Below are 17,463 nucleotides of genomic sequence, written 5' to 3'. Positions count from 1 at the left end.
TTGCTTCAACAACAGAAGTGGAAACAAGTAATGTTATCATTTCAAATGATATATAGTCAATCTGTTGAAAACAGTGTTGTGTAGACACAATAGATTTATTTGCGCATTTTTATTTCAAGTCTCCAACTTCGGTGTTGCTGTTGGCCGTGTTGCGTTTTTGCTCCCAGCTTCACTCGTTGATAACCAACCAATCAGCGCGCAGCTTATCTAAATATTAATGAGCATACCATAAAAGGAGAAAAGCTAGTGTTTTTTCCCGGGAACATTTCAGAGGATCTGTCAGAGGGCATAGAACAGCACACGGGCCATTTTCAACCCATCCAATGTTACATACCCTACTCGGAGACCTTAAGGAACAGTGTGAAATACCCCAAAAAAACAGTCAATTGCCCCTTTAAGGTAGTGCACACGCAAACACAAAAACAGTTTTCAGAAATCTCCAGTTTGGCAGGAGTTTTTAGAAATGATCGTTTTCCGTGATAAAACCTGAGTTTTCGTGTAATTGAAGGGCCAAACCGCATGAAAATATATGCGTTTTTCTTCCGTGTAAACGGGGCCTTAATCTCCTAGACAAGTGGGTTCCCATTCGTTCTTTTGGTGAGCAGTCTTACACGAACCCAATTTAACCGGCATCATGGAGCCGACCAGCTAAATAGTTATTTAAGACTTGCATGTACAGGCCTACGTAATGTCACATTAAATAATGTATTGAACTCAAGCTTGTGTGATGTGTTGCTGTATTGTTTAGTGCAGCGGTTCCCAAACTTTTTAGGACACGCACCCCCTACTACATCCCGAACGGGTTCACGCACCCCCACTCCCCCACACCTTTAAAAAAAAAAAAAAAAAAAGCAACAGCCTATTAAGCCGCATTCAAATCGTACCAATGAGAGAACAGTTTGCTAGCGCGTGGAATTTGTTTACAAGATTTAGTCCGCTGTTAAATGTTGCAGTGTAAACACAAACCGAATAAAGGGGCAACAGCAACATTTTATCATATTAATCCCTGAATCGGAACAAAGCAAACAAACTACATGGGTGAAAACGCCCTGTTTTAGCAGAGTAGGTTTCTGCAGTGATCCTGGCGTAAGTATTTGACCCAGTGTTAACAGTGCAGTTGAAAGAAACACGTTTTCTGACTAGCTCTCATGGGAGAGAAACGAGAGAAATATTTATTTGACAGGAACACATCAATTTATATGCTCAAGTCACGTGCCAATCTTGCTGGCGTTCATTGGCTAACATGTACCTTTAAATAGCCTGAGGAGTGAAACGGGCAAAACTAGCCTGGCTAGCTAGTAACGTCGCTTTCTCAGGCAAATGATGGTTTGGTTGAAGAAATCCGAGATTCTGGCCATCTTCAGCAGGCTCGTATCTACCTAAGGCAGTCCTCCCTGACGTTCTAAGTGTAGAATGGAGTGACAAACAACATTGTGCAGACTGCCAGTGAGCGACCCGAGTCTGACTGAGGCTAACGTCAAAACACTACTGTACAGTAACGGGGACGCAGTCTCACTCAGATCGCCAGTTTTACACAAATCACAAAAATAATTAGACCAGCTGGCAAAAAGCAGAATTCCCAGATCTCTTGAAAGCTGCCCTGCTAGACTTTTTTTGTTGTTGTAGGACTGACTGTAAAACTGTAAAAAATATTAACTTTGTCATGACGTGAAGACATGGCTGCCGCCTATGCGGTCTACCGGGCGACATTATCACTCAAATTTCAAGACTTTCGTGCCCCAAATCAAACTTCTGATGTGACAGATCAATGTGGAATCACTTTCTCCCAAAAAAGGTTGTCCTCCTCGACCTTTTTAGTCTTTTAAAATCTAACTATTGGAATAATCCGTGTAACTAGCCGTTATAAAGGCTATATTTTCCCCGTTTTCTGCCACCATGGTGCGCGCGCATCCCGAATGTTTACAAACAAATAATTGGTCCGGATCCGTGTCAGACGGGCGAGGAGGGCAATACGCGGCTAGCAGGACCCATTAGCCAATCAGAAAGCTTGTACTGTCGTTGCCATATAATAATTCATATTACACCAATAGAGCACTATTACATTTTTCCTCTCGCGCACCCCCGGGAATCCCTGGTTTAGTGGTTTAGGTTTAGGATCATATTACAGTAAGTAAAAGAGTCTGGTTCAGCAGGCTACATAGCTAAGTGAACACCATTTTGCTATATACCTAGCTACAGCTTAGCTTCGGTTTGCTCCTAGATTCACACCTAGCCCTGGTAAATTGTAGAGCTAGCTAACTACTAGACTTCTGCCTGGCATTTTACAACATTATTCATTGATTAAAGAGTTTCTTGATTCAAGAACTTCATGCAAATATTGCTTTTTATTATTACCTTCATTCATCTTGATGTATAATGAGGATTGATCATGTTATATGCGAGTGACACTGAATATTCAGTACAATATGTGCTATTGCTGAGGTTGCTGAGGTCAACCGATTAAATGTGCCTTCTGGGCATAAGAGTGACCTTGATGAATTGTCTTACAAATAAAATACTTTTCATAATGTTACGCAAAAGTAACTTAAGTAACTAACGTAACTAGTTACTTTACAAGGAATGTAACTAGTAACTAATTAGTTACTTTAAAAAGTAACATTACCCAACACTGTTTACCAAGGACTGTTTTGAAAATCTGGGACAATGTAAAGCAGGATTTGCTTTGAAGCTGTTGCTGAGAAGAGGTGCGTTCCAACCTTAGTTATGTTCATCACAACCGCAAGCTGTAGGATGATTCTGTCGATAGTTCAAGTTCAAGTATTTTATTGTCAGGTACACAGAACAACACAAGGTCAGACTGGGCACTGAAATTCTTAAGACAAGACAACGCAAGCACCTGGCATAACATAAGATATAAGTACACAGAACATAATTTACATCTATGCTGAGCTTAAATAAGTGGAACTTCCTAAATATACAGATAGCAATAAATAATCAACTATACTAACCCTAATACTAAAACTTCCTAAATATACAGGTAACAATAAATAATACACTATACTAACCCTAAATGCACATAAAACCTATTACAACTCAATATCCTATTCTAACCTAGGTGGAGTACAGTACAATAGTGCAAAAATTGCAGATCAATGACTAAGTCAATGACCATTCAGTAGCCTGATGGCGAAGTACATTGAGGTACAGTAGTGCAATGTTACTGATAGTGCAACCAGTGCATCTGTAAAAGTTAGTGAGGATGACTGAGTCCATACCAAACTTCTTCAGTCTCCTCAGGAAGAAGAGGCGCTTACGGGCTGCTTTGACCACCTTGTCCGTGTGAACAGACCAGGTGAGGTCGTTGCTGATGTTCACCCCGAGGAACTTGAAGCAGCTGACCTTCTCCACTTCGGATCCGTTGATGTGTAGGGGTGCATGCTCCTCTTCCTGCCGCCTCCTATAGTCAGCAAACTGAACAAGGAGGTTGGAGCTGTGCGTTTCCGCACAGTCGTGAGTGAACAAGGAGAACAGGAGAGGGCTGAGCACACAGCCCTGGGGGGTGCCTGTGTTGGTGATCAGTACGGATGAGGTGCGGTCACCGATTCTCACCACCTGTGGCCTCCCCGTCAGGAAGTGGAAGATCGTCTTGCAGAGGGAGGTGCTTAGTCCCAGGTCCACAAGCTTGGAGACCAGTCTGGAGGGGATGATGGTGTTGAATGCTGAGCTGTAGTCAATGAACAGCATCCTCACATACGTATTCCCCTTGTCCAGGTGGGAGAGAGCGGTGTGCATGTAGGTAGTTATTAGCAATGCTAACGTATCCTGTATCTAGCACCTGCCTTTCTCCAGTTTTTTCAAATAGATAATCTATTCAGGCGTTAGCAATAGTCTTGACTGCTATTCGTTTTCTGGCTATATTTTCAGAAGCTTCCCTTCTAATGCCGAATACAGCTAGTCTAGCTAGAGTCATTTGCTAAGTAACAGGGACGTGCACACGCTATGGCTAAAGTTGCCCGGGCAACTGCCCGTTTGCCCTCCTCGAGTCAAAGTGCCCCTCCGAGGAAAATAAATAAATAATAGTGAATTTACTCAGCTGCAGAATTTCATGTAGACCTAGATTTAAACATTTAATAAAGTAGCCTTATTCACTTCCAATCGATAAGCCTATGGGCAACGAGAGTGGAAGTCACAAGGGGCAGGGGGTATGCCCCCTACTCTGTTTACTCTGCGGTACTGCACGCGACCGCCACCTGAGCCTGCCTTTTCTTGCACTTAAGAGACGGTCACGGTTGTTTTATATCTGCAGATTCTAATTCTGCAGATGCTGCTAATATCTCTTTTACTAACTACTATGCTAATGGTACTGTTTTGTTCTACTACGCCACTGAGTGCGTTCACTTGACCATGAGAAACCCGATTGCCATTGTCGGTTTATGCCAATAATACGATTACTCCATTTTAATGTGTAATTAGTTATGCGATTACTCAAACACGTCTACATTATAATTTTTATTAATCGTTGTATGCTCCACGGACAAAACTTGCACCATCATCCTTCTGCAAAAAAGTGTCGCCGTGTCTTCCTGTATGTTTCATTCAATCAACAAATTGAATCCTACTAAGAAAGCCGAGTAAACGCACTCAATGATAGGCTACATCTGCTACTGATATTACAATCCCAACTAATTTAAGCTGTTAAAACTATAATAATAGTGTTACAACTAGTTAGCCTACTTCTTCTTCTCTTTAACAGTTCAACTTTCAGCTTCTCCCGCATTGTAGGCTATTTAAGCTCTTAGCTTTGTTAGATGATGCAGATCAGCTTCCACACTGCCTCTTGAAATTCAACTTTTTCTTTGATTGCTTCACAACGTTCAAACTTATTCTCCCTCATTGTATTTAAGCACTTAGCTTGGTTAGATGATGCAGTTCAGCTACCACACTGCTTCTTTACTCCTTTCACACCGTTTAAGCTAGAAACACCGTTCAAACTTCACTTGATAAGTCTGAACTGCTTTAGTGTGCTATTACTTTTCTCACAGATAACTTTAAAAGTAAAGTTATTAAAGTTTAAAGTGCTTAAAAAAATGAATGGGTTTCAATGGTTCAGAATTTTCTTGTCAAATTCAATTGTGACGTCATGCACTGACAGAACTGTTCTCACCGAGTCCATTTTTTACACTGTTTAACACTTTCTTGCTTGAATATGCAGACTTGTTCAAATAATATACCTTGAAAACAAGATGTAGGGCTTTCTAATGATGTAAATATTTATGATTGTTAGGCAAATCATCCTTTTTCAAGACGATTTCACTGAGCCATTCTCACAAAAATCTTCTCCGTCGTCAATACTTTTTTAGAAAATGGCATTTTTAACTACTTTCAATACAAGATAGAGGACATGTTAGAGTGTATGAAATGTGCGTAATATTGTCATGAATTCAGAACAGAAGATAGATTTAAGATAGACTATTTTGTTTAAAGGTTATGACCACTGAAGTGATGAGTGGGATAACGCAATTCCAAACTAGCGCGATGGCTCTCCACAACTAAAATCGTTTAGTTTTTTTCCACAATCGACCAATTTGGCCGAACAAGATATGTACATTGAGTTTAAGTTGACATAATCTAGCTAGATCAGTTTTCTTGAAGCAAGTTTCACAGAAATCTGAAAAAATCGAAGCTCAACACTGTTATAGCTGACCGTCACGAATAGCAAACCGGGGTTCACGAAAGGCTTACTGCAGCTGGCCATACTACAAACACATGCTTCGTAACTTAAAAGTTTTTACTTTTAATTGATGATATTGAACACAGATGTTAAGAAACTTGTCTTTACTCTAAATATCTTCTCCGTTTTCAATTTGAAGCAGTAAATCTAATATGGGGAGTCAGGTGGCTGAACGGTGAGGGAATCGGGCTGGTAATCTGAACACGCCAGTTCGATTCCCAGCTGAGCCAAAAATAATTATGTTGTGTCCTTGGGCAAGGCACTTCACCCTACTTGCCTCAGGGGGAATGTCCCTGTAGTTACTGTAAGTCGCTCTGGATAAGAGCGTCTGCTAAATGACTAAATGTAAATGTAATATAGTAGGAATTCTCCCACGACATCCGCTTGCTCCGCTTTGACTAACATGTTTTTTCAGTCCACCATCCATTAGGCGAGAACATTTTCAATACAAGATACAGGCCATGTTAGAGTTGATACATTTATACATAATTGTGTTGGGCAATCTAGAACAGCAGACAGATTTGAAATATTATATTTTGTTTTAAAGTTATGGCCATTCTAGTAACGAGTGCTTACAAGGCTAGCTACTGTCACCATAGCTGCCATAGAACGGCGAAACTAGCTACGTCTATCGTTCGTTACCTACAAACAAATGCTTCCAAACAGTATTTACTTTTTATCGGCGATAATGACAACAGAGGTAAAGGAACTTGTCTTTAATCAAAAGATCGTCTCCGTTTTCAATTTGAAGCAGTATCTATCTTACTGTAGGAAATCTCCCATTGCATCCTCTCTCTAGCTTCTTCGGCTTAAGTCCGATGCCAGATGGACGACGATGAAGATGCATGCATTATTCACGCCTACGGTGTTACTGTAATACAGTCTGTAAAATACCACTTTGACACACTTGCAAGAAATGATCCACTGGTTAAATGTAGCATGATCTTATTTACCACCCACAATAGTTCCGCTTTTTTTGCAGCAGCATTCTGAGTGAGAGTAGCTTGCATTTGTAGTGGCACAGCAAAGTCACGTAATGTGACGAGTTTGAATTTAAAAGTCTAAAAAACTCACCAGGGACAGCGACAACATTGGCAACCCTGCACCACGGATTATTATTTTGATGTCATCTTTAAATTCAGTGTCTGAACAGGACTGTGACTGATTAGTTTCTCCTCCACCTTGAACCTGAAACCTAGATTGTAGGTTTGCTGACAATGACCAACCGTTGCTACGTTACAAGAAACAAGGAACCAATGCGATTGGCCAACGCTCTTCATCACTATATTTAAGAGCTAGAAACACTGTTCCACTGTTCAAACTGTTGTTTTTACATCCTTCAATTATTAATACTTTTCAGAATCAGAATGCGTTTTATTCGCCAAGAAACTTCAAACAGACGTGGAAGTAGAAGTGTATGGAGCTAAATCAGGGCCAAATGTTTTGTTAATTCGAAAAATAAATCTTTAGTCGAAAAACTAAAGCTTGACATTGAAAACCAATTTTTTTCGTAGGTTGAATAAAATGTAGATGACTTTTGAATAAGTTATTAATTTTCATTTTTCACTTTCATATTTTCAGTTTCACATTTCATGTTTTCAGATTTTTTTTTTTTTTTTTACGGCTTCATTTTTTTTTTTTTTACTTATTATTAGAGTTTCATTTATTTTATTTTTTTTTTTATTTTTTTTTTTGGCCCCGATTTTGCGTAGGGAACTAATCCTAATTCCCGCCTCTGTGTTGAAGCCACGCCCCCTAGGTAAAATTGGGGCCAAAGGTCTGAAAAAAAAAAAAAATCCAAATTAACTGAAACTCAATAAAAAAAACTGAAACTCTCATAAATAATAAGTGAAACTCCAAAAAAAAAAAGGAAGCCGTAAAAAAAAGTTTTTAATCTGAAAACATGAAATGTGAAAATATGAAAGTGAAAAATGAAAAATAATAACTTAGTCAAAATTATTCGAAAATGTCATCGACATTTTATTCAATTTTATTTTATTTTTCAAACGTACATTTTCAATGTCAAGCTTTAGATTTTCGACTAAAGATTTCTTTTTCAAATTAACAAAACATTTGGCCCTGATTTAGCTCCATAGAAGTGCACCATCATTGTCTTTGGCAGGTTGAATTTCTTCAGCTGCCGTAGAACATCCTCTTGTGCTTTCTTGGTGAGGGAGCTGATGTTCAGTTCCCAATCGCGGCAGAACTCCAGTGTTGAGTGGGATTGCACAGGATAATGGGGGTGACTGTTTTTTAGAGCATAACATAACGCTTTAACATTTACGAAATTATATAAGATTTTCTTTCAAGATTTTTTTTCATCATTCTTTTTTTCTCCTTTTTCAACCGTTAGAAAAGATTGCAATGCATAACAATGACAAATATGCCTTTAACACTGTCTCACCATTTTGGTTTCAAAGCAACTCTTTTTTTCACCTTCATACTGCTGACTTACTTTTGTCTGCTATGATATCGATAACTGTTACGCAATATACATCTTAATCACTAAATTTGTCAATTTTTCTAACTTCAAACTTTTTTCTGTTTCTCAGCCCTTACAAAAAGAAGTATACTTCAAGTGTATTTTGTAAGTATACTTAGTATAAAAAGTATACTATTATCATGTTACTTAAAGTATACTAGCAGTGTACTTATTTATAACATTTTTGTACTAAGTAAACTGAATTGGCCCACTTTTTACGTCATTTAGTACACTTTAAAGTACACTTACAGTGTATTTCAAGGTTTACTTTTGAATACTGTAAAGTAGCCTGTGTAGTGCACTTTCAGTTGATCAAGTATACTTCCTAAAGTACTTCAAAGTATACTTTGGAATACTCTAAAGTAACCTGTGTAGTGCACTTTTTGTTCATGAAGTATATTTCCTTAAGAGCCTCAAAGTATACTTTGCAATGCTTTCAAGAACACTTTCAATTACTGTAAGTACCTCAAGAAGTAAACTTAATAAATGTAATTTTACTATGACTTACTAGTAAATTAAAATGTTTAGGAGCCCCTCAAGCGCCTCAGATTTTGCGTCACATGGCGAGAACGGGGGCCCTCACAAACTTACACTGCAGATTCTGATAGTCTATCTAGTACTAGATTCTGATAGTACAGATACTTACTGTAAAAACATTGACGTCTTTCGAATCTAGCTGTTCTGATGGAACGTAAGTCATTTAACTCATGGTTACAATGGTAAACTAGCACAACAATGACGATTACCACGCAACAAAACACTAACTCTAAGCAGACACATTTAAAAAACAAAATTCATGAAGTTACATTTGTATTTCGAACAAACGGCAAACTTATCAGCAAATTTTAACACTATTTACTGTCTTGCATCATGGGAATTGACCAACCAATGAGCCACGCTATCTTCAATTTTTCACTTCGTTATTTCGTTCTTCAGTCAGTTTGACAGTATAACCTTCCAATTCTCAGGTAGCTTTTTCGATTTTTTCCATTAATACTCCAATTGATAATTATTAGTGTAGTATAGAGTATAGGCCTTCAGAATGTTTTGGCAGTAATTAAGGTTACAGCTTCAGTACCAAAAAAAAATTCATAATAGATTTTCATAGACATGAATAATTAGAATGAGATGGATCTAAAAAATGTAACCTGTAATGTAGCCTACTGTAAAATTGTTTTGACTGTTTTTGCTGTATAATAATACAAAATGTACATCCTACTCCAGAAGAAATAGATACCATTTTCTGTTACTAAGCATACTTCTTAAAAGTATATCAAAAGTGAACTTTTTTCCAAGTATACTTCTTACAAAAGTGAATTATTTTCCAAACATACTTAAAGGTATATCAAAAGTAAACAATTTTAAAAGCATACTTTAAAGTATATTAAAAGTGAACAATTTTCTAAGTATACTTCTTAAAAGAATATCAAAAGTGAACAATTTCTAAGCATACTTCTTAAAAGTATATCAAAAGTGAACTAAAAGTGTACTATCCATATTTTAGTATACTTATAGTATACTTTAAAATATTTATTTTTTGTAAGGGAATCTTTCATTCTTTAATACTTTTAACGCTTAAAACTCTTCCGAGTCGGTGATCGCGCCGGCACGATCAGAGCGCAGGTCGGCTTTAGGACCACGCAGCATGAAAACCAAGTGAAGCAGAGGGCTGCCGTCGATTTCATGCGGAAGTGCAGACCTGAGGCTACGTTTGAGTGTTAGATTTTTGTAAATCTGCCAAGTAAAACTTAAGATATGATCATTTCAATTTCATGAAAAAGTCCGTCAAAAAATGCGCTCTTTTATGCACGCGTTGCATTTATTTTAATATTTTTCTCGTTTTTTTCCAAAAATGAAACGGAGAAAAACTGTGGATTCTGCTGACTCATAGCTATAGGATGCAGGAGAAAGCGAGAGGACAAAGAGACGTCTAAGAAAAAAACAATTAGGTTTATTATGACTAGTTTTCGAAGTATTTTGAGTTATTATGGGGCGATTTTGAGTAGTTTAGTTATATATTTGGACTTATTTGGGGGGAAATGAGGCGAACACGCTGTCTAACATGCCGTCAACTTGTTATTTCAACCGAAGAGCAAGAAGAGCTTCATTTTTGTTTACGACGAGAGGTGAGAAAAATATTTATTGCTTTCGTTTATCTTATTATATTATTCTATTCTACTTCACTGTAGTACAAATGCCTCAGAACATCTTGATTTTTGAATCTTTTACATCTTTGAATTTTTTAAAAGAAAGAAAATAAATGAGCCAAGTATGACATCAAAGAAAGTTATAAATGAGCCAAGTATGACATCTAGTGGCGAAAAAAAGGTAGTTCAGACAACTTTTTTTTTTTCAATTTTTCATATTTTGTATATTTAGTTTTTATTGACAAATATACATGAATAACAGTGCATATGGATAGACCTGCTCTCTTTGTAAATAGCTTGATTATATCTAAACTTTACCTTTTTAAGTTCACATATACAACTTGTGCTTCAATTTCAAACTTTTGAAATGCGTCATTTACATTTACATTCAGTCATTTATCCAGAGCGACTTACAGTAAGTACAGTGACATTCCCCCCGAGGCAAGTAGGGTGAAGTACCTTGCCCAAGGACACAACGCCATTTTGTTGGGGCGGGGAATTGATCCGGCAACCTTCTGATTACTAGCCCGACTAGCCTCACCGCTCAGCCATCTGACTCTCTAGCATGGCTAGCATGGCTTCATTGAGCGTGTGTGTGTATTATAGTCATAAAACCATCATTTTCCCACACGCAGCTTGTGTTTTTGTTTGTTTGGGTCCAGTATGTTGAAAAGTATGCCAAAGTGAAAAACTTAATTTAACAGTACTTTTGATACCAAACATTGGTATGACAAACATTTCTTTATGTAGTATATCAAGGCCAAATCAAAGGTACTCAAAAACGGCCAAAATAGCTCCAGACTCCAGACTCTTTTTTTCTCCTTTGTCAACAGTAAGAAATTATTGCAATGCATAACAATGACAGACATACTTTTAACACTTTTTCACCATTTTATTTTTAAAGCACATACCTCTTTTACAAACTTTTAAAAACCTTCACTATTCATCTTTTCAACTGTTCGCAGCAAACACACATTTTCAGGAAATGTACCTTTTCTAGTTTGTGTTGGAATTAAAGCCATTTTAGCAGAACCATGTTGTCTGCTTTCTATCAAAAGTAATTGGGTGCTAGGCAACACCTGAAACACACCGTGAAAAGACTTGAGAGCTAGCTACAATTAGCCTACCATTTATTTTCATTTACAAAATGAAAAGAGATAAAAATGCCATATAATAAACAACTTACTAACCTCGACCGTTCGGTCATGCCTGGAAATATCAAATTGAGGCTTGAACGTATCGGCAACGTATACGGCAAAGCCGCGGGCATCTGTGGGAGTGGGAGCACGATTGGCCGGCCCCCCTTTCCCCAAGGCCGGTTGGTCAATTCCAAATGAACGTATGTGCAGCCCTTACCCCGCCCCCCTTTGTCTCGCTTACACACGACAGTGGCACTGAGATCGAAATATAACTAGTAGACTATATAACGATCGAAAACCAGGCTAAGAAACATACAAGACTGAGACAAAAATACATCATCTTCACTAAACAAGGTTTTACCAATTGAAAAACGGATATGTTTATTTTACTAAAAGCTCAAAAAACTATTTTACGCTCAAATGAAGGCCAAAGATTTTCGCTTGCGCGCTCACATGAACTGCATTCCCTGTTAGACACTCCCTAACTTGCATTACATCAAACACAGACTGTGGATGCATCAGCAGGGTAGCTGTGGTGGGGTATAGGAGGGCCGGTTCTGGTGGGCCAGTCTGGATGAAAGTCCAGGGCCTATTTTTACATTATTTCTGAATTTCGGGAGGTGCGTAAAAGGCCCCCACTACATCCCTGCTTGTCTTGCAAGGGCACCAGGTCTATTATAGCCTTGATTAATGGTCCAATTTGAACTTGTATGTGTTAGAAAACCTTTTTGTCATATGGTCGGTGTCCCCATTTTCGTCAGGTTTGGGTGTATATAGGGAAAAGTTTTACCAAAGAGTTCTGTTTACGATACAGCTCCGGTGCGTTTAGGCGCCTAGTCTTCATCAGGGCTCTCAAGTGACTAAAGACCATTTTGGTCTTTAGTCACGCCCTCCCGCCACACATTGTATTTCTCACGCAGTTTTTTTAATTTTTTTACAATATATTTAAGATTTCGCAGCACCCAACCAAAATTCCTCTGGCCGCCCCACTCTCACTATGGAACCGGCAATCAAGCGCGTCTCCCCTGGAGTTCTTAGTCGAGCATGCCACTTATCAGCCAATCAAAAAAAGAAAGGGTCTACACAATAGCCAATCGGAAATAGGCACCATTGTATCTGGGTAAGATTTAATGCCACAACCAATGGGGAAAAAAAGCATATCCTGTAATTTTTCGTGATTCTGCTACGTCTTCCGACAGTTTTGTTCACCTACAAAGCAAACCGCTGGAGCTCGATCATCACTTTGAGCACAGTCATGATCTCCTGTTTTAATGTTACAACAAATTCACAACTTGTTTGACACAAACAATGACAACTTGACTGCTGTTAAAAAATGTTTCCCAGATAATTTGCATCAGTTTTTCACGGCTGGAGAGAATGTTACTTTAGCTTGTCTTCAAAACTTGAGAGCCCTGCTTCATTGTGAATACCTTTGTTAACCATTGCTCTGAAGGTCTGTTTTGTATTTGATGATATTTCATTGTCATTGTATTGATTATCTTACTATTTAGATAATAAACTATAATTGTGCATTTTAAGTTACTTGTTCTCCTTGAAACGTATATATCACGCTAGGGCGGTGAAAACTTGTTATCTAGTATGGTTGATGCGGCTAATACTGATTATTTTGAAGTAGGTTTTAACTTTAGGCCTCTGAGTCACTTACAGTGGATCTCCACACTCTGAAGGAATTTACCGGAGCCTCTGAGTGATCGGTTTACATACTAGGTCGGTGGTTAAATCCGTATTATAGTAGAGATAAACAACCGATTAGTGAGTATGCATTCTTTAAGGTCGGTGCTCTGATCAAGCAGACAATTTTTACCTACGCCAGAGTTTCATGTCATTAACTTTTTTAGCGCTCAAGGTTATAGGTAACGCATTTGTCCACATTTCTAAAATTGGAGTTAGATATTAACGAGTCAATTATCTCCCTGAACATCTAACCAGAATTGAATGGCATTTCCCAAGCCGGGGACAAGCACGAAGCATCTCCGGCCTTACAATTCACCACCTACAGTGTGGTCATGGCTAAAATATATCATCAATGCTTGGTTGAGGACTATTGAATGAGAATGACTTTGCTTTGCTCAACGTAAGCTCAAATTCCATGTTCGTAGATGTATCAGTCTTTGTCAAGAACAAGAGATTATTTTACTGCCTGTCATAACAGAATAATATACACAACTCTAGACAAACATCCAAGGAGAAAGCGGGGATGTGGACTGGTATGTTGGGACCTGTTTGTTGGAGAGCACAGAACTGTAGCAGAGAGGGTTGTAAAAGTCAAGTCAATGGGAACTAGAACAGGAAAGAGGGTCATTACACTTGGTATGTATATTGTAAATTGGCAACTTATATTTTACTTATTGTATATTATATTTTAATTGTATTCCACTTAGTATTGCTAGTTTATGTATCCTTAGTATAGTTAGACCACATATTTAAATTTAAGATTCCTATATGTTTACTGTATGCACCTTCCTGCCAAAGCAAATTCCTTGTCTGTGCAAACTTTCATGGCGAATAAATCCCATTCTGATTCTGATTCTGATGTGTGTGTGTAGGATAAAGTCAGTCAAAAAAGTGTTTGGGAGAAGTTGCTTGAGGGGGTTTTGAGGTCATCCACCTCCCCTAGCTCCTCAACTTGAAGCAAAGGTCCCAATGGATCTTGGTCTTTTGCTAAAGAGTTTAAAGAGCCGGAAGTTCAATATAGCACTGATCAAATCTTGTTTTTGTGAGTTTGAATGCACCAATGAGCACTTTCCATAAAAACCACGCTATCATGAAATAGCTTTGATGCTTGGTCTATATAGAAATTGATCTATGGTTTGAGGTAAGGGGGTTAGGGGGAGGGATGAAGAAACAATGTGATGGTCAGAGGCATGGAGGGTTACAGAGATTTTTAAAGGAGAGCACAATTAGATAAAGACAAGGTCAGGTCAGGCTTGCAAAAGTGAGTATAGATGTAGAACTATTTGATCATCATCGCTACATCACCTGTATATCAATGGCCTGCTAGAGCATGTTGCTGTAAGTGATGATACTTTTGCAGTTTGTGGGTCAGATATGATACCTGGATTTCACTCAGGATCAAGTAGTCATAACTCACTGAGAATAATGGTAAATAGAATCATGGTAAATAGACCACTATACTAAAAATATTAGAAAGACTAAGGATGCTGATAATGATTGACCAAGATATCTCCTTAAAACTGTTGTCTTTGATGTTTTTTTCTCCCTCATTCAAAGCAATTAGTTTATTATTTTTCCAATACATATGCTTAAAAGAGCATATGTAATCAATTCTGCAGGGATACTTGATACTAAGTGACATTTCACTAGGAGTAATGCAAATAGGTAGATTTCAAGGCAGCCAATAGCATCAAGGTTTCTAGTATCAATGCATACCCCTTTTAAACCAACGCATGAACGTGCAATTATCCCAGACAACTCAATCCAGCTATAATAATCATAAACAACAGCGGTGTACGAAGAACCTCATTAGCCAGATCATGATTGGCAAGATGATGTCATTTGGATGTGTCATTTGATCTCGGATTTGATAAGTGACGTACGAAGAATAATAAACAAATGTATTTTACAATAGCATAGCGATTGATTTACAACCTAGCCTATGACTATCCTATGTAATATGGTCTTTAGATTGCTAAAAGTGATTGTTTTAACATTCTTGCCATTGTAACCAACTGACTATCACAAAGTTGGGGTCAGACAGTGGGGGGAGATATCAGCCAATTGAGATGTCAGTCGTCTCCAGTGCCAGTAGAGGAGGAGGGGGGACTTCCCGAATGCATTGCTATTGTTTTGTGGAAGGTTGAAGAATTGATGAAATATTCAGGTTTTTCTGGTGAACTGTGTTGGCCTACCACCAACACACTATCTAGTCACTGATAGTGTGCCATCATATTAACGTATAATACATTATTGTGAATAAGCTATGCCACAAAGTCGTGTGCCACAAAGTCCAGTCGACACCAGGAACAAGCGTTTCAGTTGAAATTCAACTGGCTGCAGTCTTTGAGAAACTAGTCATGATTTAAGAGATTTTGGACGACAAAGGCACAGTTGCATGCACAGTTTTAAGACAAACATGGGATGGAGAAAGATGTAATAACACTTGGAACGAATGAGTGAGATGGAAGACGTAAATGAGTGATGGAATATGTGAGTAGCTGATAACTTTTTTGTACTCGTAAATGTTGTAATTAATATTCATTTTGATGTTTGACCCCACACCCTTGATAAGTATTTAGTTAAACACTAGGGCTGTCCCCACTCAGTCGACTAGTCGATTTTCTGGTCGATATGCTCTTGGTCGACTAAGATTTTTGTTCGTTGACTCAAAAAACTTTGACTGCAAACTCTGCCAACAACGGTTAATTTTTTATAGTTCGACGTTGAATTTGATGTAGCCTACCACCTGAAAACCATAAATTGTCCTACTTCGCTCATGCTAACACGCACTTGGTTGAAAAATGAATATGCCTATTACAGGGGCAGAGCAAGGGTTGTGTCTCAGGGGTGGCGGAAACTGATTGGGGGGCCCCCCGTTATTAATATTTTGCAGTGCAATAAAATATAGCAATAACAAGTAACCAATGGCAACCTCTATTGTGAACGGCACATATTAGCCTATAATAAATGTGTTCAGTCATCATAGCCCATAATGTGCCATAAAAATGTAGGCCTACACAAATCCATGCATACCATGGGTTTAATGATCTGTCAATTTACCAAATACATTCAAATTCAATGAAGAGGTCATAAGCCCCCCAAAATGAGGTGAAAGACAGTAGCATATAGTCATCCTAACAGTGACAACTTTTAATCAACAAACATAGGCCTATATAACAATTCTTTCAGCAACAATTTGGGTCGAGCTATATGCGCAAACCAAGCTCCCATGATGCGTGACGTGCACTGCAGTAGGCCACGTACAGTCGGCATGCTACAATTGAACTAAAATTCCATTAGACTATAATCATTTTCTTTTCCGAACTGACGTATTGGGATATTCAAAACCAGCAAACTCATAGCCTACACACAGGTCGAAACACAAACACATTATTTAACTTTAGTTTAAAAAGGCAGATGTAGGCAATGCAGACATAAGCCACAACAAATGCCCTTGTCTATTTAAATCATCATCTGTCTGTTTTTGTCGTTAGCAAATATGGCGATGACTTTGTTACATAATGTCAATCTTGTTGTCCCTCTTGATGCACAGCAGTGCTAAGTTGGACTGGCGCTCCTCTCCCATTCTTGACCGCATGAAACTATTTATCAATTTCAGACGGCTTAAAGTCCTCTCTGCCTTAGCACTGCTTATCGAACTGTCAAGTAAATGTAATTGTCAATAAGAAATGGTAGGATGCTGTGTGTGTTTAGTTAATGTTTTTCAATGCTCAGCTCACGGTACATAGTAGCCATAGTAGTACAAAATGTAGGCCTATATATATTTAGTAACATTGTCTGCTATGGATACAATCAACTTTTTGTTGCCAAAAAGAAATTATGAAAAAGAAAAAAAAATAGATCACATCCAAATCGAATGACATAATTTAGTCCGGCCAAGACACAATCTTCTCGGCTTCTACGTAAGTTTGCATGCTGCACTTTTTCAGGCAGTGAATAGCTCGCTGATTTGCATGTTAAACAAACAATATTTTTTATTTGTAGTACATTGTAAGAGATACTAAATACCATCGGCATTCGGTTACAACAGGACTGGTGATACTAGTCTTATTATTAGGAGGCTATTAGCGGCTGAATCTGCAATGTCCAGCAGCCATTGAGTCAGATCGGGAAAATGTAAGTTTTTGTAAAGAAAATATATAAAATAATAATCTTAGTCTGGGACAGCCCTATTAAACACGTCAACGGCGTTAACGCAAACCCATTTTAACGGTATACATTATTTTATCACAAAATGAACATACTTTTTGGCCTAGCAAACTTTGTAAAACATTTTTCACATGC

At 38.1% G+C, this 17,463-nt stretch overlaps 1 protein-coding gene across 2 annotated transcripts in view; it reads left to right on the top strand.

The window, feature by feature from the left end:
• The window catches only part of mllt3 (MLLT3 super elongation complex subunit), a 107,699-nt gene that overhangs the window by 28,902 nt on the left and 61,334 nt on the right, over nt 1-17,463 (top strand). Inside the window, exon 1 of one of the 2 annotated variants that reach the window (XM_047049339.1) lies at nt 9,857-10,300. The exons of the other annotated variant lie outside the window; for it this stretch is intronic. Within the exon in view, the coding sequence (XP_046905295.1) occupies nt 10,237-10,300 (64 nt within the window). The 5' untranslated portion in view covers nt 9,857-10,236. Of the gene's footprint in view, nt 1-9,856; nt 10,301-17,463 lie in introns of those variants that run through there. 2 annotated transcript variants of the gene reach the window in all.

This window comes from Hypomesus transpacificus, chromosome 25, assembly GCF_021917145.1.
Source record: "Hypomesus transpacificus isolate Combined female chromosome 25, fHypTra1, whole genome shotgun sequence".
Taxonomy (NCBI): domain Eukaryota; kingdom Metazoa; phylum Chordata; class Actinopteri; order Osmeriformes; family Osmeridae; genus Hypomesus; species Hypomesus transpacificus.
The sequence above is the reverse complement of the archived record's forward strand: the minus strand, read 5'-3'. Positions and strand labels throughout refer to the sequence as shown.